The sequence below is a fragment of the Mobula hypostoma genome, chromosome 11 (assembly GCF_963921235.1).
Source record: "Mobula hypostoma chromosome 11, sMobHyp1.1, whole genome shotgun sequence".
NCBI lineage: Eukaryota > Metazoa > Chordata > Chondrichthyes > Myliobatiformes > Myliobatidae > Mobula > Mobula hypostoma.
In genome coordinates, this window is record NC_086107.1 from 2,364,078 (window position 1) to 2,388,058 (window position 23,981).

At 46.4% G+C, this 23,981-nt stretch overlaps 1 protein-coding gene across 1 annotated transcript in view; it reads right to left on the minus strand.

The window, feature by feature from the left end:
• The window catches only part of LOC134354213 (polypeptide N-acetylgalactosaminyltransferase 18-like), a 114,143-nt gene that overhangs the window by 69,687 nt on the left and 20,475 nt on the right, over positions 1 to 23,981 (minus strand). The window contains exons 2-4 of the mRNA XM_063063108.1: positions 14,200 to 14,395; positions 13,197 to 13,363; positions 8,150 to 8,333 (exon numbers count right to left, since the gene is read on the minus strand). Of these exons, the coding sequence (XP_062919178.1) occupies positions 8,150 to 8,333; positions 13,197 to 13,363; positions 14,200 to 14,395 (547 nt within the window). The remainder of the gene's footprint in view (positions 1 to 8,149; positions 8,334 to 13,196; positions 13,364 to 14,199; positions 14,396 to 23,981) is intronic.

Below are 23,981 nucleotides of genomic sequence, written 5' to 3' on the forward strand. Positions count from 1 at the left end.
CCCTCCTGACACTCTACCGATCTCCCTCCCAACCTCCCACTATGCTTCCTTGCCGTTTTCCTTTCATTTGCCTTTTCCTGTGTGTGTGTGTGTGTGTGTGTGTGTGTGTGTGTGTGTATACATATATTTCTGTGCGAGTGTGTGTGTCTGTGTGTGAGAGGGAATGTGTGTGTGTGTGTGTGTGTGTGTGTGAGTGTGTGTGAGTGTCTTTGTGTGTGTGTGTGTGTGTGCGCGCACGTGTGTGTGTGTGTGAGTGTGTGAAAGTGTCTGTGTGTGTGTGTGTGTGTGTGTGTGTGCGTGAGTGTGTGAAAGTGTCTGTGTGTGTGAGTGTGTGTGTGTGAGTGTGAGAGTGTGTGTGTGAGTGTGTGTGTATGTGTGTGAGAGAGTGTGTGAGAGTGTGAGTGTGTGTGTGTCTGTGTGTCTGTGCGTGTGTGAGTGTGTGTGTGTCTTTGTGTGTGTGTGCGTGAGTGTGTGAAAGTGTCTGTGTGTGTGTGTGTGTGTGCATGTGTGCGTGAGTGTGTGAAAGTGTCTGTGTGTGTGAGTGTGTGTGTGTGAGTGTGAGAGTGTGTGTGTGAGTGTGTGTGTATGTGTGTGAGAGAGTGTGTGAGAGTGTGAGTGTGTGTGTGTCTGTGCGTGTGTGAGTGTGTGTGTGTCTTTGTGTGTGTGTGCGTGAGTGTGTGAAAGTGTCTGTGTGTGTGTGTGTGAGAGTGTGAGTGTGTGTGTGTCTGTGTGTCTGTGCGTGTGTGTGTGTGTGTGTGCATGTGTGCGTGAGTGTGTGAAAGTGTCTATGTGTGTGTGTGTGTGTGTGTGTGTGCATGTGTGCGTGAGTGTGTGAAAGTGTCTGTGTGTGTGAGTGTGAGAGTGTGTGTGTGAGTGTGTGTGTGAAAGTGTCTGTGTGTGTGTGTGAGTGTGAGAGTGTGTGTGTGAGTGTGTGAATGTGTGTGTGTCTCTGTGTGTGTTCGTTTCTTTGTGTGAGTGCCTGAGGGGCAATAATTTTACGTAGAGGGTGGCAATGATATGGGACGAGCTGCCAGAGGAAGTGGTTGGGGCAGGTACAATAGAATCATTTAGGAAGTATTCAGGGAGGTACATGGAGGGGCAGGGATTGGAGGGATATGGGTGAACACAGGGAATTGGGACTAGCTGGGTGGGCACTGTGGTTGGCATGGACATGTTGGGCTGAGTGGCCTGTATTGCTCTGACTCAGTGACTCTCTCTGTGAGGGTTTGGAAATGGGTGAAGAATCTCCAGGGAGTCAGTGGGGAGGGGGAAAGTTGAAAAGTATCAAACTGGTGATAAATGAAAGTTCTGCAGAGAGCAGACAGTAAATGTGGGGCTCTTGCTGGTAAAGGCAGCAAAATTATATGGGGAAGACAGAAATAAACAAAATATAAATACATGCTTTCCGTCATCTGTCATCACAACGCCTTCCTGGAATAAACAAGGTGCCCAGGATCTATTCTGAATCTGCCTCAAAACTGGGCTGTCTGGAGACATCAGGAAATTTGAAGCAACACACACAAAATGCTGAAGAGACTCAGCTGGTCAGGCAGCATCTTCGCAGAGGAATGAAGAGCCGACAGGAAAGGAAGGGGAAAGAAGCCAGGCTAAAAAGGTTTGGGGAGGGAAGAAGGACAAACTGGAAGGTGATAGGGGAAGCACGGTGGACGGGAAAGGAAAAGTTCTGGAGAATCCAAATCCGAATCAGGTTTAATATCACCGGCACATGTTGTGAACTTTGGTGTTGTGTGGCAGAGGTACATCACAATGCATAATAATAAAAATGTGAATTATAATAACTATATATAGAAAAAATCAAATCAGCAGTGCACAAAGAGAGGAAAACTACTGAGGTACTGTTCATGGGTTCATTGTCCATTCTGAAATCTGTTGGCAGAGGGAAGAAGCTGTTCCTGAAATGTTGAGTATGCGTTTTCACACTCCTTTACTTCCTCCTTGACGGTAGCAATGAGAAGAGGGCATCCCTGGGTGATAGAGATCCTTAATAATGGATGCTGCCTTTCTGAGGCATCGTTGTTTGAAGGAATCCTGGATGCTGAGGAGGCTGGCTGAGTTTACAACTTTCACTGATCTTGTGTATAAAAACAGCCCCTCCATACTAGATGGTGGTGCAGTCAGTTAGAATACTCTCCACAGCACATCGAGAGAATGTAGATTAGATTAGATTATGATGAATTTGTGCATATCTTTGGTGACATATGATTTCTCCTAAAACTCCAAATGAAATATAACAACAATCGTGCCTTCTTTGTAACTGCATCAATATGTTGGGCCCAGGATAGTCCCTCAGGGATGTTGACACCAAGGAGTTTGAAACTGCTCACGCCTTCCACTCGACGAGCACTGGCATGGGTTCCCTTGACTTTGTCTTCCTGAAGTCCACAATCAATTGCTTGGTCTTAGTGACACTGATGGAGTTGTAGGCATCATACTGCCGTGACACCACTTAACCAGCTGATCTATCTCACTCCAGTACATCTTCTCATCACCATCTAAAACTCTGCCAACAATAGTTGTGCTGTTGACAAAGTTACGGATGGGGTTGGAGCTGTGCCTAACCACACAGTCATGAGCGTGGAAGGAATCCGATGGGAAATGTGTTGTTTTGCGACAGTGGTACAGAGCAAGATAGAGAAATTACTGAAGATTACAAGAAGAAATTCAGGGGTAGGGATTGGATACTCACAGAGTGTGGAAAATTCTTCCAATTCACTTTGGTGTGGAGTGATGGGCCAGTGATCAGAGGGTTGAGGCGGTAGTCGCAGTAATCTCCAGCCTCCTCATCGGCGTAGCTGACAGTTACTTTCTCAGTCAGGTCGTAGAGCACTCCAGCATTGAAACAGGCCCTTCAGCCCATCTAGACTATGCTGAACTATTATTCTGCCTGGTCCCATCGACTCACACCAGGACCAGAGCCCCAATCCCCATCCTGTCCCATCCATGTAGCTAGCTAAACTTCTCTTACATGTTACAATTGAACCCACATCTATCACTGCCAATGGTAGCTCATTCCACACTCTAACCACCCTCTGAGTGAAGAAATTCCCACTCAGGTTCTCCTTAAATATTTCACCTTCCACCCTTAACCTATGATCTCTCATTGTAGTCTCACCCAACCTCAATGGAAAAACCCTGCGTGTATTGACTGTATCTATACCCCATAAGTTTATATACCTCTATCAAATCTCTCCTCATTCTCCTACACTCCAGGGTACAAAGTCCAAACATATTCAATATTTCCCTCGAACTCAGGTCCTCAAGTCCCAGAAACATCCTTGTAAATTTTTGTTGTACGTTTTTCAATCTTATTGACATGTTTCTTTTAGGTAGGTTGCAGATTGACAGGTATGATGCTGTAGGCATCACAGAATTATGGCTGAAAGATTATAGCTGGGAGGTTAGTATCCAAGGATACACATTGTATCAAAGGACAGGCGGGAAGGCAGAGGGGTTGGTGTGGCTCTGTTGGTAAAAAATGAAATCAGATCAATAGAAAGAGGTGACATAGGGTCGGAAGGTGTTGAATCATTGTGGATAGAGCTAAGGAACTGCAAGGGTAAAAAGACCCTGATAAGAGTTGTATACAGACCCCCGAACAGTAGTAAGGATATGGTCTACAAATTACAAAGGGAGAGAGAAAATGCATGCCAAAAGGACAAGGTTACAATAGTCATGGGGACTTCAGTATGCAGGTAGATTGGGAAAATCAGGTTGGTGCTGAATTCCAGGAGGAGGAATTTCTAGAGTACTTACAAGATGGCTTTTTAGAGCAGCTTGTGGTTGAGTCCACCAGGGAATCAGCTGTTCTGGATCGGGTGTTGTGGAATGAACCAGAATTGATTAAGGTAAAGGAACCCCTAGGGTAAAGTGATCATAATATGATCAAACTCACCATGAAATTTGTGGAGAAACTAAAGTCAGATGCAATAGACAATAGACAATAGGTGCAGGAGTAGGCCATTCAGCCCTTCGAGCCAGCACCACTATTCACTGTGATCATGGCTGATCATCCACAATCAGTATCCAGTTCCTGCCGTCTCCCCATATCCCTTCACTCCGCTATCATTAAGAGCGCTATCTAACTCTTTCTTGGAAGCATCCAGAGAATTGGCCTCCACTGCCTTCTGAGGCAGAGCATTCCAGTGGAGTAAAGGAAATTACAGAGGCATGAGAGAGGAGTTGGCCAGAATTGATTGGAAAAGGACACTGACGGGGATGACAGCAGAGCAGCAATGACTGGAATTTCTGGAAGTAATCTGGCAGACACAGGATATTATACATCCCAAAGAGGAAGAAATACTCTAAAGAAAAGATGACACTACAGTGGCTAACAAGAGAGGTCAAAGCCAACATAACAGCCAAAGCAAGGGCATATAACAGAGCAAAGAATAGTGGGAAGTGAGAGGGCTGGAAAGCTTTTAAACACCAACAGAAGGCAAATCTTAAAAATCATTAAGAAAAAAAAGATGGAATATGAAAGTAAACTAGCCAATAATATTAAAAGAGGATACCAAAAGGTTCTTCAGATACGTAAGCGTAAAAGAGAGACGAGAGTGGATATTTGATCTTTGGAGAACAATGCTGGAGAGGTGGTAATGGGGGACAATGAAACGGCAGGCCAACTGAATAAGTATTTTGCATCAGTCTTCACTGTGGAAGACACGAGCAGTATGGTGGAAGTTCCAGGTGTCAGGGGGCATGAAGTGTGTCAAGTTACCATAACTAGAGAGAAGGTTCTCAGGAAACTGAAAGTCTGAAGGTAGACAAGTCACCTGGATCCGATGGTATGCACCCTAGGGTCCTGAAAGAGGTGGGTAAGGAGATTGTGAAGACATTAGTCATGTTAGATATTTAAAGAATCACTAGATTCTGGAAGACTGGAAAATTGCAAATATCACTCCACTCTTCAGGAAGGGAGAGAGGCAGCAGAAAGAAAACTATAGGCCAGATAGTCCGACTTCAGTGGTTGGGAAGATGTTGGAGTGATTATGAAGGATGAGGTCTCCGGGTACTTGGAGGCACATGATAAAATAGGCTGCAGTCAGCATTGTTTCCTGAAGGGAAAATCTTGCCTGACAAACCTGTTGGAATTCTTTGAAGGAGGGAATAGGGCCACTGCAGGGATCGGCTTTGTTAGTCAGCACTTGAGCAGTGCGGTTGCGAGGCTGCGGTTGGAATGTGGAGGAGATCTGGGCAGAACAAAAGGACACACAAGTGATTAGAAAGTTGTAACTGTGGGTGAGGGGTTTTTCAGTGGCTGAGCAAGTCAATTCAGATACACAGGCTCGTTGACTGCAGAGCTCTCTAATCACAGACAATTCAAGAATCAAGATTGTTTAATGTCATTTCCAGTATAAAATTGTAAAGGAGAACGAAATGATTGTTACTCCACATCCAATGCAGCACAAAAAAGCCCCACAATAAGATAAAGAACACAATAATAATAAAAAAACACAATGAATTTAAAAAGGTGCCAGAAAAGGGCCAGTAACATTATGAAAAATCCCACCTACCTTGCTCATGGACTGTTTGTCCCACTCCCGTCAGAGACGAGGCTACATAGCATCCACGTCAGGACCACCAGACTCAAAAACAGTTCCTTTCCCCAAGCAGTAGGGCAGATCAACGCCTCCACCCACTAACCCACCCGTCCACACCCCCAAAACACATTACTTTATCATTTCCTGTCAGTCACCTTATGTACAGACACCCCTGTGCCTAGCTTTACTTTATGGACGTACAATTAAACTATGTATATAAGCTATCTTATGTATTTATATTTATTGTGTTTTTTATTATTGTGTTCTTCATCTTATTGGGTGTTTTTTTTGTGCTACATCAGATCCAGAGTAACAATTATTTTGTTTTCCTTTACACTGGTGTACTGGAAATGACATTAAACAATACTGAATCTTGAGTATGTAAGATAGCTGATATACTCTAAGCTGGGGCTGGGGTGAGGGTGGTAGTGGTGATAAGCTCCCACTACCTATTAAATGCCTCAGTGTCATGTGTCTCAAACCAAGTCCAGCTCCTAGCCTTCACGGCCCAACTTGCTACTAAGCCCGGTGGAACTGTTTCTATTGACAGCAGAAGGGCCAAGGTGGGTTACTGGTGCCTTAAAACCAGTCACTTCAGACAGATGGGGCTCCCCCTGCCCCCACTCACGGGACACGGCAGCCATTCACCGGAGAGAGCAAGTGTTCACCACGCAGTGGGGGCGGGGGGAGTGTGTCTTTACCATTGATCACCAAATTCCACTTCAGTGGTTGGCAGCTCATCGGGGAGGAGGAAACCGCCGATCTCAGGCCTCCACTGCCACTCGTGGGGAAGGCTTCAGGAGTGAACCTCCGAGGAAAAATCTGGAGCTGGAGTCCCTCAGGCAGTCCAACATTGAGTTCAACGCTGACTGGCAACTCCTGCGATGCCACTGGTGCCAGACTGTATTGGTGTCTGTCGTTCCTTTGGATCCATCAGCTAAATGGACAGTGAGTACCTGCTACACAGGCAAAAGCTGCTCTCCATTTCGTACCCCACTGGCTTGTGTATCACGTAGACAGCTGGGACACAACATCCATGGCCAACTCCGACCAACAGAGGGCACTAGACCGCTGCCGCAAAACAACAGATTTCACTGCTCATGATTTACTGATAATGATTCTGACTAACTGATTAGTGTTCTGGCAATGGTCTCACCCAGACCTTATGTAACTGCATTGAGACATCCTACCACATCATTCGGAAGGATGTGGAAGCCTCAGAGAGGATGCAGAGATTTACCAGGATTAGAGGATGGGTTGAGTGAGCTGGGGCTTCTCTCTTGGTGGAGCTAAAGGGGGATAAGAGGTGACTTGATAAAGATGTACAAGATGATGATAAGAGGGATACACTGAGTGGACAGCCAGAGGCTTTTTCCCAGATGGAAATGGCTAACACCGAGAGGCATTATTTAAGGAATTGGAGGAAAGACTGGGGGCAGATGTCAGAGTTAGGTTTTTTTCACACAGAGAGGCGTAGGTGCGTGGAATGCCCTGCCAGGGCTGGTGCTAAAGGCAGATACATTAGACAACTTAAGACATTCTTAGTTTGGCACATGGATGAAAGAAAACTGGAGGGTTATGTAGGAGGAAAGGGTTAGATTGATCTAACCAGGTTAAAGGGCCGGCACAACACTGTGGGCTGAAGGGACTTCTGTAACTGGGCTGTAATGTTCTGTGTCAACATCTTCAAAAGGAGATGCCTCAAAAAGACGGCCCCCCCTCATTAGAGACCCCCATCGCCCAGGACATGCTGCTTCTCAATGAGGAGCTACAGGAGCCTGGAGACACACAGCCGGTCTTTCAGGACCAGCTTCTTCCCCTCCACCAGCAGATTTCTGAACAGACATCGAACCCATGAACACTATCTGACCATTTTTTTCCTCTCTTCCTGTACAACTTGTTTAGTTTTTTAAAATATTTACTTATTGTAATTGGTAGTTTTTATGATTTATTGCAATGCTTTGCTGCCACAAAACAACACACTTCATGGCAAATGCCAGAGATATGAAACGTGCTCCCCGCCGCCCACTCACCGGATACGGCAGCCTTCACTGGACAGAGCAAGTGCTCACCGCGCAGTGGGGGTGGGGGCGGTACGGGGGGGGGGTGAGTGGTACCGGGAGGTGGGGGCTATACGGTGGGGGTAGGGGTGTTACAGTGGGGGTGGGGGGGTTACAGGGGGGGTGGGGGTGGTACGGGGAGGTGGGGGGGTTACAGGGGGGTGGGGGCGTTACAGGGGGGGTGGGGGTGGTACGGGGAGGTGGGGGGGTTACAGGGGGGTGGGGTGGTATGGGGGGTGGGAGGGGTTACAGGGGGGTGGGGCGGTATGGGGGGGTGGGGGGGTTACAGGGGGTAGGGTGGTACGGGGAGGTGGGGGGGTTACAGGGGGTAGGGTGGTACGGGGAGGTGGGGGGGTTACAGGGGGGTGGGGCGGTATGGGGGGGGTGGGGGTGGTATGGGGGGGTGGGGGGGTTACAGGGGCTAGGGTGGTACGGGGAGGTGGGGGGGTTACAGGGGGGTGGGATGGTATGGGGAGGTGGGAGGGGTTACAGTGGGGGTGGGGGCGTTATGGGGGGTTGCGTCGTTACCATTGATCACCAAATTCCACGTGAGCATCAAACAGAGCGACGACGGGTGCCGTGGCAGCCTTCCAGCCGCTGATGCGCGAGCGGATGAGACCCTCCTGCCGGCCATGCCGGATCACCTTTATAAATCCCGGACGGCGACCATTCACCCTCTCCACGTACGCCTCTAGGTCTCTCTGTAGTTCTTCTGCCGGACGGGAGACAGGGCCAGCGTTAGTAAGGTCACACGGGGGGCTGACAAGCTCCCACCTTGCAGACAAGAGAAATGCTACACCTGCCCATTCCTCTCCTCCGCCCACCTCCATTCGGGGTCTCAAACAGTCCTTCAAGCTGAGGCAACACCTCACCTCAGAGCGAGGGACTGCTTTGTCAAGCACCTCCACTCCATTTGCAAAAAGTGGGACTACTTTAATTACGAAGCCTATTCCTGTTCCTACATGTCAGCCCATGAGTGACCTTTCTGTATACACATGACTGTGTAGCTAGGCATAGCTCAAATACCATCTATAAATTTACTGATGATACAACCATTGTTGGTAGAATCTCAGGTGGTGACGAGAGGGTGTACAGGAGTGAGATATGCCAACTAATGGAGTGGTGCCACAGCAACAATCTGGCACTCAACATCAGTAAGACGAAAGAGCTGATTGTGGACTTCAGGAGGGGTAAGATGAAGGAACACATACCAATCCTCTTAGAGGGATCAGAAGTGAAGAGAGTGAGCAGTTTCAAGTTCCTGGGGGTCAATATCTCTGAGCATCTAACCTGGATGCATCATATTGATGCAGAGATTTGGTTTGTTAACTAAAACACTCTAAAACTTCAACAACTATACTGTAGAGAGCATTCTGACTGGCTGCATCACTATCTGGTTTGGGGGATAGGCTACTGCACAGGATTGTAGTAAGTTGCAGAAATGTGTAGAATCAGTCAGCACCAACTTGGGTACCAGCCTCCATAGTATCCAACACACCTCCAAGGAGCAGTACCTCAAACAGGCGGCATTCGTCACCAAGGACCCCCACCACCCAGGACATGCCCTCTTCTGTAATTTCATTTTTTTCTCTATTTTTATCTATCATGTATTTCATTGTACTGGTGTTGTAAATTTCACGACATATGGCGGTGATATTGAACCTGATTCTGATTCTGAAATCACACAGTATTCAGCACAGTTACTGACTGGCATGTGTAATTAGAACTGGGATCTTAACATCAAAGGATACACATTGTATCAAAAGGATAGGCATGAAGGCAGAGGGGGTGGCGTGGCTCTGTTGGTAAAACATGAAATCAAATCATTCGAAACAGACAATATGGGGTCGGAAGGTGTTGGATCATCATGGATAGAACTAAGGAACTGTAAGGGCAAAAAGATCCTGATGGGAGTTGTATACAGACCCCTAAACTGTAGTAAGGATGTGATCTACAAATTACACTGGGAGATAGAAAATGCATGCCAAAAGGCAATGTTACAATAGTCACAGGGAACTTTGATATGGAGGTAGATTGGGGAAATAGGTTGGGGCTGGATTCTAGGAGGGAGAATTTCTAGAATGCCTACGAGATGGCTTTTTGGAACAGCTCATGGTTGAGTCCACTAGGGGATCAGTTATTCTGGACTGGGTGTTGTGCAATGAAACAGAATTGATTAGAGAGAAACTAAAGGGACCCTTAGGGGATGGTTGTTAAAATATGATTGAATTCACTTTGAAATTTGAGAGGGAGAAGCTGAAGTCAGATGTATTAATATTACAGTGGAGTATAGGGAATTACAGAGGCATGAGAGAGGAGTTGGCCAGAATTGATTGGAAAAGAACACTGGCAGGGATGACGGCAGAGCAGCAATGGCTGGAATTTCTGGAAGCAATTTAGAAGGTACAGGACAAATACATCCCAAAGAGGAAGACGTATTCTAAAGGCAAAATGACACAGCCATGACTAACAAGAGAAGTCAAAGTTAACATAAAAGCCAAAGAGAGGGCATATGATAGAGCAAAAATTAGTAGGAAGTTAGAGGATTGGGAAGCTTTCAGAAACCACTTAAGGCAACTGAAGATATCATTAAGAAGGTAAAGATAGAATACAAGAGTAAACTAGCCAAAAATATTAAAGAGGATACCAACAGTTTCTTCTGATATATAGTGTAAAAGGAAGGTGAGAGTGGATATCAAACTGCTGAAAAATGATGCTGGAGAGCTGGTAATAAGGATAAAGAAATGGTGGATGAACTGAATAAGAATTTTGCATCAGTCTTCACTGTGGAAGACACTAGCTGTATGGTGGAAGTTGTAGGTGTCAAGGACCATGAAGTGAGTGAAGATACCATAACTAGAGAGAAGGTTCTTGGGAAACTGAAAGGTCTGGAGGAAGCTAAGTCAACTGGATCAGATGGTGTACACCCCAGAGTTTTGAAAGAGGTGGCTGAAGAGATCATAGAGGCTTTAGTAATGATCTTTCAAGAATCACTAGATTCTGGAATAGTTCCAGAAGACTGGAAAATTGCAAATGTCACTCCACTCTTCAAGAAGGGAGAAAGGCAGAAGAAAGGAAACTATAGGCCAGTTATTCTGACCTCAGTGGTTGGGAAGATGTTGGAGTCGATTGTTAAGGATGAGGCTTCAGGGTACTTGGAGGCACATGATAAAATAGGCTGTAGTCAGCATGGTTTCCTCAAGGAAAAATCTTGCTTGTCAAATCTGTTGGAATTCTTTGAAGAACTAACAAGCAGGATAGACAAAGCAGAATCAGTTGATGTTGTGTACTTGGATAGTCAGAAGGCTTTTGACAAGGTGCCACATGAGGCTGCTTAACAAGTTACGGCCCCATGGGATTACAGGGAAGCTTCTACCATGAATAAAGCAGTAGCTGATTGGGAGGAGGTAAAGGAAATAAAGGGAGCCTTTTGCGGTTGGCTGCCGGTGACTAGTGGTGTTCCACAGGGATTGGTGTTGGGACCGATTCTTTTTACGTTCTATGTCAATGATTTGGATGACAGAATTGATGGCTTCATGGCAAAGTTTACGGATGATATGAAGATAGGTGGAGGGGCAGGTAGTTTTGAGGAAGTAGAGAGGCTACAGAAGGACTTAGGCAGATTAGGAGAAAGGGCAAAGAAGAGACAGATAGAATACAGTGTCGGGAAGTGTATGGTCATGCACTTTGGTAGAAGATATAAAAGGATAGCCTATTTTCTGAATGGAGAGAAAATTCAAAAATCTGAGGTGCAAAGGGTCTTGAGAGATCTTGTGCAGGATTCCCTAAAGGTTAATTTCCAGATGGAGTCTGTGGTGAGGAAGGCAAATGTGATGTTATCATTCATTTCGAGAGGACGAGAATATAAGAGCAAGGATGTAATGCTGAGACTTTATAAAGCACTGGTGAGGCCTCACTTGGAGTATTGTGAGTAGCTTTGGGCCTGTTATGTAAGACATGATATGCTGACGTAGGAGAGAGTTCAAAAGAGGTTCACAAAAATGATTCATAAAAGTTGCTGGTGAACGCAGCAGGCCAGGCAGCAACTATTGGAAGAGGTACAGTCGACGTTTCGGGCCGAGACCCTTCATCAGGACTGACTGAAAGAAGAGATAGTAAGAGATTTGAAAGTGGGATGGGGAGGGGGAGATCCAAAATTAAGACAGGAGGGGGAGGGATGGAGCCAAGAGCTGGACAGGTGATTGGCAAAAGGGATATGAGAGGACCATGGGACAGGAGACCCAGGGAGAAAGAAAAGGGGGAGGGGGGGAAGAAAAGGGATCCTCTCATATCCCTTTTGCCAATCACCTGTCCAGCTCTTGGCTCCATTCCTCCCCCTCCTGTCTTCTCCTATCATTTTGGATCTCCCCCTCCCCCTCCTACTTTCAAATCTCTCACTAGCTCTTCTTTCAGTCAGTCCTGACGAAGGGTCTTCGCCTGAAACATCGACTGTACCTCTTCCCAGGGATGCTGCCTGGCCTGCTGCGTTCACCAGCAACTTTTATGTTTGTTGCTTGAAATTCCAGCATCTGCAGATTTCCTTGTGTTTGTGTCACAAAAATGATTCCAAGATTGACTGGCTTGTCATATGAAGAGTGTTTGATGGCTCTGGGCCTGAATTCACTAGAATTCAGAAGAATGAGGGGTGACATCACTGAAACCTATCAAATGTTGAATAGCCTTGATAGAGTGGATGTGGGGAAGATGTTTCCCATGGTGGGAGAGTCTAAGACCAGAGGACACAGCCTCAGAGTAGAGGAACTTTCTTTTAGAATGGAGATGAGGAGGAATTACTTTGGCCAGTGGGTGGTGAATCTGTGGAATTTGTTGCCACAGGTGGCCATGGAGATCAAGTCATTGGGTACATTTAAGGCAGAGGTTGATAGATTCTTGATTAGTCAGGGTGTGAAGAGATACAGGGAGAAGCCAGCGGGAGACTGGGGCTGAGAGGGAAAATGGATCAGCCATGATGAAATGGCAGAGCAGACTGGATGGGCCAAATGCATAATTCTGCCCCTTTGCCTTATGGTGTTGACATTGGAGAGGGTCCAGAGGAGCTTCACGAGAATGATTTTAGGAATGAAAGGGTTAATATATGAGAAGCATTTGATGGCTCTGGGCCTGTTCTTGCTGGAGTTTAGAAGAATGAGGTTGAAACCTATGGAATACTGAAAGGCTGAGATAATGTTGACTGGGAGAGATGTTTCAACAGTGGGTGAGTCTAGGACCAGAGGGCACAGCCTCAGAATAGAGGGATGTCCATTTAGAACAGAGATGAGGAAGAATTTCTTTAGCCAGAAGGTGGTGAATTTCTGGACTTCATTGTCACAGGTGGCTCTGGAGGCCAGGTTGTTGGTTGTATTTAAAGTGGAGGTTGATAGGTTCTTGGTTACTCAGGGCATCAAAAGTTACAGGAAGAAGGCAGGAGAATGGGGTTGAGAGGGATAATAAATCAGCCATGATGGAATGGTGGAGCAGACTCGATAGACTGAATGGCCAGATTCTGCTCCTGTGTCTTATGGTAGTAAATCAACAGCAAATGTCAAGAGCCCCCAGCACAAGCCAATGTTCCCACCATTGTTGCTGTTGTCATCGATCAGCACGATCTCCTTGAGCAGGTGGGCTGGCGTTTTAGACATCACCGAGTGCATGGACCGGAGGATGACTGAGGAGGCTTCGTTCACAAAGATGAAGACCACGCTGATCTGGGGGAGGTTGTTCGGGTAGGTGAGGTTCCTGCACCTGGACAGGTACAACCAGAGAAAGCAATGAGACTTCACAGCTTCTCCTGGAGAGATGCAATCATGTAGACCTTTCCCAGCCCTCACCAGCCCTCCACCTCCCCAGTCACACCCAGTGGGAACACATTCCCAGATCCTGACTTCAGGATCAAGGATCATCTTTATTCACCATACACATCTACATGTTTTGTGGATTTTGGTTAATTGGGACAACTCTTAAAGAACAAAAACTAATTGAGAAAATAGCTAGTATTCTCTTCATTTATTTGGAACGCGATGCCACTTAATTGGGGCAGAAGACTGTTCCCAAACAGTTTCTAACTGGACTCAGGTACAGGGACCTGCATTCCCATTAGACGCTATAATTGCTTCATGCAAACAGTTACATTTGTTTGTGTTCACAAAGCACTGAATTTTGTCACTGATCGTTGGCAAGAAATAAGCAGTAAGGCAATTGACAACTATTTCACTCACCGCGGTTTCAAGCACAAGTTTGGAAATGCCAGAAACAGCCTGGAGTGAAAATGAAACAAGTTCACTACTCCAACGAGTTAGGACCTACGAAGAATTTGAAGGTATCAACAATCATCTTGAATGTTGCAATGAAAATGAAGATTTGGAGGATGTAATTGTCCAAAAGTTATGTGAAGGCAGTCCATTATCTACACTACGAATCTGCACTGGTTTTGTTTATTTACAGTCAATCAAAAGAACATGGCAGGATTCCTCCAAGGATAACTATTAGGAACTAATACACAGTTTTAGAGCACTGTAGTAAGTTTGGTACAGACCCTCCCACTCTCTGTACTCCGACACAGTGCTGAGGTCACCACGTACCCATCAGGCCTGAAGTCGGGGATGGGCCTGTCCAGTGGGAGCTGGTCGCTGAGGTAACTGTTGTAGCCATAGTACTGGAATTTCCTCCAGGCAACAAGCCGTGTCTTGGGTGGGAGGTTGTCTCCCCACTGGGCGAAGAGTGGAGAGTTGTCGATAGACTCGGCATCCGTGTTCTCTTCCTGCTCCTCCGGAGATTCTGGCACATAAACAGAGGAAACACATCAACAATCACCACAAAGCACTACAGCACAGAAACATGCCATTCTGATCTAGTTCATGCTGGCCTGGTCTTTGACTATGCCCGTTGACCCGAACATGGACCGTTGCCCTCGATGGTGGCAAGTTTGGAGTTTGGAGATCGAGCGACCCAGCTCTTTGCTGACTCCGAAAAGGTTCCGGGAAGCAGCGAGCAGAAACCTCAAGGCAAAGAAACTACGAGATGAGGCGCGAGCCAATGTCCAACTCCACTGCGCTGATTAAAGCTTCCATTACTTGTCAATTAAAGTGACAAGGAAGATTGAAACATGGAGGGGAATGCAGAGGGCAAGTGTGGGGGGCCTTCTGATTGCTGGTGGGATCATTCCGCTGCCAGAGAGCAAGCTGATGTGGCCTGTCACCGTGGCCAAATTCTCTCTCTTTCTATAACGCTGGTGAACGCTACCGAGGTTTCAGCACATGGATTTTGGACCATGGACTTATTTTTTCAGTCTTGTGGTTTTTGATATTCTGTGTTTTCGCTATTCTTTTCATTTTGTTGTGCAGGAGAGGGGGTTTTAGGGATCGATGTTCATGCTGTGTTTTGTGTGGGGGAAGGGTTTGGGGGGGGTCGATGCTCATGTTGTATTTTGTGTGGAGGAGGGCTTGGGGGGGTTAATGTTCTTGTTGAGTTTTTGTTAATTTTGTTGTGCAGGAGAGGGGGTTTTGGGGATTGATGTTCATGTTGTGTTTTGTGTGGGGGAGGAGTTTGGGGGGGTTAATGTTCTTGTTGAGTTTTTGTTAGTTTTTTGTGCGATGAGTGGGAGGGGAGTGATGATCATGTTACTGGCTTTGCTGTCTCTCTCTGAACTGACTTCCATGCTTTTCCTTTGTTCTTTGGCTATCTGGAGAAGAGCAGTCTCAGAGTTGTGTACTGATAATAAATGAACCTTTGAACCTTTTGAAGGAGGCATACAGGAGTGAGACTGACCAGCTAGCTAAATGGTGCTGCAACAACAAACTTGCTCCCAGCATCGGTAAGATCAAGGAACTGACTGCACAGTTCAGGAAGGAGCAGTCAAGGGAACACAAACCAGTGCTCATCGAGAGACCAGCAGTGGAAAGGGTGGGCAGTTTCGAGTTCTTGGGTGTCAACACCCCTGAAGGTCTGTCCTGGGCCCAACACACTGATGCAATTACAAAGAATGGCATGACAGTGGTCGTACTGCACTTGCAGTTTGAGGAGATTTGGTATGTCATCAGCGACATTCGCAAATTTCTACAGATGGAACATGGAGAGAATGCATCACTGTCTGGTAGGGAGGGGCTACAGCACAGGATCAGAAAAAGCTGCACTCATTATTAAGGATCCTCATCACCCAGGACATGCCCCCTTCTCTTTGCTACCATCAAGGAGCATGAAAACACACACACAACATTTCAGGAACAGCTTCTTCCTTACCGCCATCAGATTTCCGAATAGACAATGAACCCATGAACACTATCTCACCATTGTTTTGCCCAGTCTTCCACTAGCGACTTAATTAATTATATATATTTCTTCTTGTACTTCATAGTTTTTATTACTATGTATTGCAATGTACTGCGGTCACAAAACAACAAATTTCACAGCATATTAGATTAGATTAGACTATGAGGACACGCAGTCCTCTTTTATTGTCATTTAGTAATGCATGCATTAAGAAATGATACAATATTTCCTCCGGTGTGATATCACAGAAACACAGGACAGACCAAGACTGAAAAACTAACAAAACCACATAATTATAACATATAGTTACAACAGTGCAATGATACCACAACTTAATGAAGAACAGGCCATGGGCACAGTAAAAAAGTTCAAAGTCTCTCGAAAGTTCCACATCTCACACAGACGGGAGAAGGAAGAAAACTCTCCCTGCCATGCCCGACCACAGTCCGACTCTGAGTCGTCCGAAAACTTCGAGCCTCAGACCAGCCGTTTGACACCGAGTACTGAGCACCATCTCTGCCGAACGCTTCGACCCCAGCCCCGGCTGCCAGTGGCAGGCAAAGCCGGGGATTTTGGGGCCTTCCCTCCGGAGATTCTCAATCGCACAGTAGCAGCGGCAGTGAACCGGGCATTTCAGAAGTTTCTCCAGATGTTCCTCCGTGCTTCTCATGTTTGTCTCCATCAAATCAGAATTGTGCATGGCATCCTACTTACAAATATGATATCATTTCACCGGAGAGCTGCGTGCGCTGCGTCGTACCACCATCTTCTCCTCCTGCCTCAATATGCCACTGATTTTAAACCTGGTTCTGATTCAGATACCTATGTAAACTTCTCTTCAATGTTGAAATCAAACCTGCATCCACCACTCTCATTCCATGCTCTCACTACCCTCTGAGTGAAGAAGTTCTTGCTCAGATTCCCCTTAAATATTTCTCCTTTCACCTTTACCCCATGACCTCTGGTTCCAGTCTCTCCCACCCTGGCAGAGAAATGGATACATGGATTTGTGGAGAGAATTTCATGACTCAGTCTTCAACATCTCTGAACAACCATCGGTCATTCCCAGTGAGTGAAGCAACCAGTGAGTCCAGATTCTGTATGAAACCACCTGGTTTCCTTGGCTGTGTAAGTCTGGGGAAGACTCACTGCGGTCCTGTCAAACCTGTGAGATCCAGACGGCTCTCTCATCCCAAACCGAGGTTTGTGTGGATGCCGTGTAAGTTGCTGTCTTGTTACAACTCAGTGCCCAGAAATAACGGACAGCACACTGTATATGATTAAAGGAATTATATTTATGAATCTTATGTAGCCCCCCGGTAAGCCTCAGGCTCGCTCAACTCACTTTCGTCTAGGGGGAGCAGCCTTCAGCCCTGCCAAACGGGGTAATCAAGTTTGTGTGATGTACCCCTCCCCGCCAAATAACAGACAATACACCATGTGCCATTAACTGATTGCTGGAACTATGTAATTAATAGAGGTAAAACATAAAAGGAAAGTAAAAGGCACCAAACTTGTCAGAGTTCAACCACTTAGTGCACAACAGTTGGAGCTCAGTTAACGGAGTCTTCTTTCCACCATGCGATCCCCTCCGACCCCATCGACCCGCCGCCTGGGAGCAACCATGGTGGTCGACCAGACGTTCCACACGAGTCTGTCTTCGTCTCCTCTCCTTGCCGAAGACCCTGGGCCTCGGACTCCCACTGTCTTCCTCCTCCTTCCTTTCCAATCCTGATAAGGGTCTCGGCCCAAAATGTCGACTGTTTACTGTTTTCCATCGATGCTGCCTGGCCTGCTGAGTTCCTACAGTTTTTTTTTGTGTGCGTTGCTCTGGATTTCCAGCATCTGCAGAATTTCGTGTCCGATTGTGGGTTGTTATTGCATTAACGTCTTATTTTTGTACAATCTTTTTCTCTCTTCACGATCTTGTACAATCTGGTTGTATCATGACCTGGTAAGCCTACAGAAAGTACTGGATACAGCCCAGTGCATCACCATTTCGACATCTCGCAATAGCACTGTCGCAGGCAAGCAGGGACCCCACCACCCAGGCCATGCCCTCTTCTCACTGTTGCCAGCAGGAAGGTCCAGGAGCCTCAGGTTCTGGAACAGTTATTTTACGCCTCAACTTCACTCACCCCGTCAGTGAACGTTCCCACGACATACGGACTCACTTTTAACGACTCTTCATCTCATGTATACTTCCTCCCTCCATTCAATTCAGTTCAATTCTTTTCAAATCTTTTTATTAATTTTTCCAAGATTATAAACGAAATAACAATGTTGATACAAAGAGAATGGAATAATCTTATTGTTAATAAACATATACAGAAAACATTTCAGATAACACAGGTATAGTAGACTTCCAAACTCACAATGTAATTAATCACAGCAAAAAATAAATAAAAAGAAAAAAATACAAAGAAAACCCCCCAAAAAAACAGAAAAAAAGAATTAAATACTGAACCCAAAAAGCAAATGGAACAGAACAAGGCGAGACCAATATCTTAAATCGAACAGATTCAATAATGTCATCAACTCCACTCCTCTATTCATATATTTCAAGTTAACACAAGGGATTTGGAAAGGTCAAATTACGTCATATGAAAGTGTTGACTAAATGGTTTCCAAGTTTTTTCAAATTTAACCAAAGGATCAAAAATATCACTTCCAATTTTTTCTAAATTTAAACATAATATTGTTTGGGAAAACCATTGGAATGTAGTAGGAGGATTGGTCTCCTTCCAGTTCAATAAAATAAATCTTCTGGCCATTAAAGTAACAAATGCAATCATCAATTCAAGTTTAATTGTCATTCAGCATGGCATGGATACTCATGTCCCAAACGAGACAACATTATTCCAGGGCCAAGATACAAAACACAGTACCAACAGTCACATACAGTGCAAAGCACACACAGCCTGTATCAGATAGAAAGATACAGTCATTAAATAAAAGAGACCAATCTCAAGCTACCCAATGCCGCCAAAATCTGCCAACGACCATACAAGAGCTTGTCTTCTGCTGAGCAAACACTGCAGCTTCGACTCTTTGCCACGCTGCCCCCGGTGCCTCTCCCTGGCAGCTGCAAACAGGCAACACCATGGCCTGAGGCCCCAAGTCCAACTGAGTCCCGCCAAAATCTGCAGTCAACCACAATACAGCTTGACTTCCGCCGAGCAAACGCTCGCGGTGGGGGGGGGGGGGGCAGCACCGACTCCGGCACGGACGCGACACCGAGCACCGTGTCCAAGGTCCAAGGTGGGGTGGAACGGACACAACACTGACCACCGTGTCCAAGGTGGGGTGGAACGGACGCTACACCAAGCACCGTGTCGAAGGTGGGGTGGAACGGACGCAACGCCGACCGCCGTGTCCAAGGTCCAAGGTGGGGTGGAACGGACGCGACACTGACCACCGTGTCCAAGGTGGGGTGGAACGGACGCGACACCGAGCACCGTGTCCAAGGTCCAAGGTGGGGTGGAACGGACGCGACACCGACCACCATGTCCAAGGTGGGGTGGAACGGACGCTACACCGACCACCGTGTCCAAGGTGGGGTGGAACGGTAGTAGGGCAGCAGTTTGTGCAACATTTTACCTCACAACCTGTACGAGCAGGGTTCAATTCTCAACGCTGTCTGTATGTTTACCCAGTGATTGCACAAATTAATATGCTGCTTTCATCCCACATTCCAAAGGTGTGCAGGTTAGGGGAAGTGAGTTGTGAGTATGCTATGTTGGTGTCAGGAGCTGCCTTGAGCACAATTCTCGCTGATTTGATTTGAGGTAAAGGACATATTTCACTGTGTGTGTGGCAAATACAAGGGAATCTAATCTTCTTTGTACCTGTGCTTGTGATAATTGCAACTTGTTAAGCAGAGGATCTGTCACTGATACGAATGCTGCACTGGCTTCGTTCGAGGAGCCTTTGTCCCATGTCCACTCCAGCACTGGTTTACTATGGCCTTTCTCTGTGGGATTCTCAGGGGCCAAAAATGCGATGCAGGGGCTTAATAAGGCATTGGCCAGACTGCACTTGGAGTATTGTGAGTGGTTTTGGGCCTTAGATGTGCTGGCATTGGGGAAGGTCCAGAGGAGGTTCATGAGAATCATCTTGACAATGTAAGGGTTAATGTATAAGGAATGTTTGATGGCTCTGGCCCTGTACTCACTGGAGTTTAGATGAATAGGATGGGGGGATGTTACTGAAACATATTAAATACTGAAGGCATAGATGGAGTGGATGTGAAGAGGATGTTTCCTATAGGGGGGGGAGTCTAGGACCAGAGGACACAAGTTTAGAATAGAACGAAGACCGTTTGGAATACAGACACTGCCTCCTGCCAGTGATGCAACACACATGCATCTCAACAACGCTGTGACCCTCAGCAGTGACCATTCGACTGTTCCTAACACCACAAGACATAGGAGCAGAATTAGGCCATTTACCCATCGAGCCTGCTCCACCGTTCAATCATGGCTGATCCTTTTTTTTTCTCCATCTCAGCCCCATTCCCCACCATTCTCCCCATAACCTTTGATGCCGTGGCCAATAAGAACCGACCAAGCTCTGCCTTAAATACACCCAGTGACCTGAACTGACCATGAACACTATTCAGAATCAGAGCCAGGTTTAATATCACCCACATGCACACGTTGTGAAATTCGTTGTTTCGTGGCAGCAGCACCATTGCAATACATAAAATTAAAAACTATAAATTATAATAGGAGGTACATATAAAAATGAATTATAGTACAAAAATAGATGGAAAAAGTTCTGAGGTATTGTTCATGGGTTCATTGTCCATTCAGAAATCTGGTGATGGAGGGGAAGAAGCTGTTGCTGAATCAGTAAGTGTGTGTCTTCAGGCTCCTGTACCTCCTCCCTGATGGTAGCAATGAGAAGAGGGCCTGTCCTGGGTGATGGGGGTCCTTAATGATGAACACTGCCTTTTTGAGGCATCGCCTTTTGAAGTCTCCTCGATGCTGGGAGGCTGGTGCCCGTGATGGAACTGGCTGAGTTTACAACTTTCTGTAGATTTCCCGATCCTGCGGAGTGCTCTCCCCCCAACACCAGATGGTGACGAGCCAGTTAGAATGTCTCCACAGCAGATCTGCAGAAACTTGTGAGTGTCTTTGGTGACATTCCAAAGCTCCTCAGACTGCTCATGAAATATGGCCATTGTCAGGCCTCCTTTGTGACTGCCTCAAATTCCCAGCAATTTCTCCTTTTGGCACTGCTTAGTTTTCAATTTTTAAATAACTTTATATATTTGCACTGCACAGCTGCCACAAAACAACAAATTTCATGACATATGTCATTGATAATGAACCCGATTCTGTGTTGTTTTTAACAAAATAAATCCTCCTATGGTTCTTAGCCAACACCTGGCACTGAGCCAGATGTATTTTTGGGTCAGTACAACTGGATCCGAGCCAGTATCCCAGCAGTTCTATCCCACCATCTAGCCATAGTCATAAAACAAAGTAACAGGCCATTCAGCCCACTATGCTCATACAAGCCATTGTATTTATCAATCCAGTCCATAGCCTTCCCTGCCTTGATAATTTATACACCAGTACAGTGCAGGAACAGGCTGTTCAGCCCACTAAATCCATGCCAACCCCTGTATTCTGCATGAATTCCATTTCCTTTGCCTGGATGATCTTTACTGGTGATTCACGTACTTGCCCAGATGCTTCACGGATGTCGTGTGAGATTCGGTCTCCATTACCCTCTCAGGCTGTATGATTCTGACTCTAACCACCTTCTGAGAAAAAATATTCCTCCTTTGATCTTCTCATAACCTCTTCTTTAACGTAGCACCCATAATGGGGAGTGACAGCAGCGAGCAAGACTTGGGGCAATCCTGGGCCAGTCTTTTCCCAGGTCTAGCCGACGTGTCCTTCCTCCATCAGCGGTGAGGTGTTTGGAGCTTCCTCTGGTGTTTCTGTAGCTTTGGATTTGATGCAATGAGGTTGCTAGCCCCATGACCAACCTTTGTCGCTTTGCAGCCAGGCTTTGGCAGAGTTCAAAACCTCTTACCTTAAACCTCTGCCCTCTCGCACTAGACAGATAAAAGATTCTTACTGTCCTGACGAAGGGTCTCGGCCCGAAATGTCAACTGTACCTCGTCCTAGAGATGCTGCCTGGCCTGCTGCGTTCACCGGCAACTTTTATGTGTGTTGCTACCCTCCTTACCTATCCTTTTTGTAACTTTGTATGCCTCTGTCAGGTCACTCTGCACCTTCCTCTGATCCTAGGTAAATAAGCTTAGCCGATCAAGTCTCTCCTTAGCACCAAAATGCTCAGATCCAGAAAGGTTTCGCAGCCTTTCCCGTGTAACCACATCCTCCTGTGAAGTACAAATGTTTGTAAATGCCGTCATCAATAAAATCAAACTGAGCTCAGGGCACACGCATTCTTAAAACTCAAACTCCATTTACTTGTGCACAAAGAGAACAACATGGCCCCAGTCACCACACTGTCCGGAAGTCACAGCAAAGTGCCGTTTTTATACAGAACTGACATCAGGTATGGATATTGATCATTATAAATTGTAAATGTTTGAATTCCTTACTCACAACATCAAATGCCATTCACAGAACTGATAAAGTCAATCGAACTTCAAGCAGACAGCCGATGATATTCTGAAGTTAGTAAAGACAATAGAACCTTAGCTGTTGGGTATGTTTCACCTCCCACTATCTCATCTGTCCCTGGCATCCCCTATTACGTAATGGACACTAAGTTTTTGGAAGACCGTTCTGGAAAAGTCTCCCTACAGAAGCCTCACTTGTTTGGCTTGAGTGTACACTATCTCATCCCTGGTAAGCAGAGGTGTCTCCAGCGGTTTCCCTTCAAAGGTCTTGCTTACCTACAACTGCCCTGGCTATCCTTGCTTCCCATGACTTTCACACCGCCTAGAGAGTAGCCACCAGACTGAACAAGGTGTTTGGTAGAGTTGGCATTGTCTAGAGAGATTGGGATGTTATGTTGGAGATGTACAAGACACTGGAAAGAGTGCAGAGATTTATGAAGACATTGCTGTGGTTCGAGGGACTGAGTTATGGAAAGAATTTGAGCAGAACGGGACCTTATCCCTTGGAATGTCGGAGATCTTGTTGAGGTGTGTAAGATCATGAGGGTATAGATAGGGTGAATGCACTCAGTCTTTTCCCCAGGGTTGGGGAAACAAGAACTGAGAGACCATAAATTAAAGGGAAGAGAGTAAAGACAATCAAAATCAGAGGGGCATTTTTTAACCCAGGGGAGGTAGGTATATGGAACAATCTGCCAGAGGAAGTCACCAAGGCAAAATTTAAAAGGCACTTGAACAGGTACATGGGTAGGACACGTACAAGGTTTAGAGCAGGGGTTCCCAACCTTCTTTATGCCATGGACCCCTACCATTAACTGAGGGGTCTGTGTTGGGAACCCCTAGTTTAGAGGGATACGTGCCAAACACAGGCTAATGAGACCATCTTAGATGGGAATATTGGTCAGCAGGGAACAGGTGGGCTAAAGGGTCAGTTTGTTGTTGATGACTTTAAATCCTGCTCAACATCCACAAATGTTGGAGGAATTAGCAGGTCAGGCAGCATCTATGGAGAGGAATAACCAGTCGACATTTCTGGCCAAGATCTTTCATCAGGACTGGAAAGGAAGGGGGCAAAAGCCAGAATAAGAAGGTGGGGAAGGGGAAGGAGTACAAACTGGCTGGTGATAGGTGAGACCAGGTGAGGGGGAAGGTGGGGGAGGGGAAGGAGTACGAGCTGGCAGGTGACAGGTGAGACCAGGTGAGGGGGAAGGTGGGTGGGTGGGGGAGGGAAGGAGTACAAGCTGGCAGGTGACAGCTGAGACCAGGTGAGGGGGAAGGTGGGTGGGTGGGTGGGGGAATAAGTAGAAACTGACAGGTGATAGGTGAGACCAGGTGAGGGGGAAGGTGGGGGAGGGGAAGGAGAAAAGGCTGGCAGGTGACAGGTGAGACCAGGTGAGGGGGAAGGTGGGTGGGTGGGTGGGGGAAGAAGTAGAAACTGACAGGTGATAGGTGAGACCAGGTGAGGGGGAAGGTGGAGGAGGGGAAGGAGAA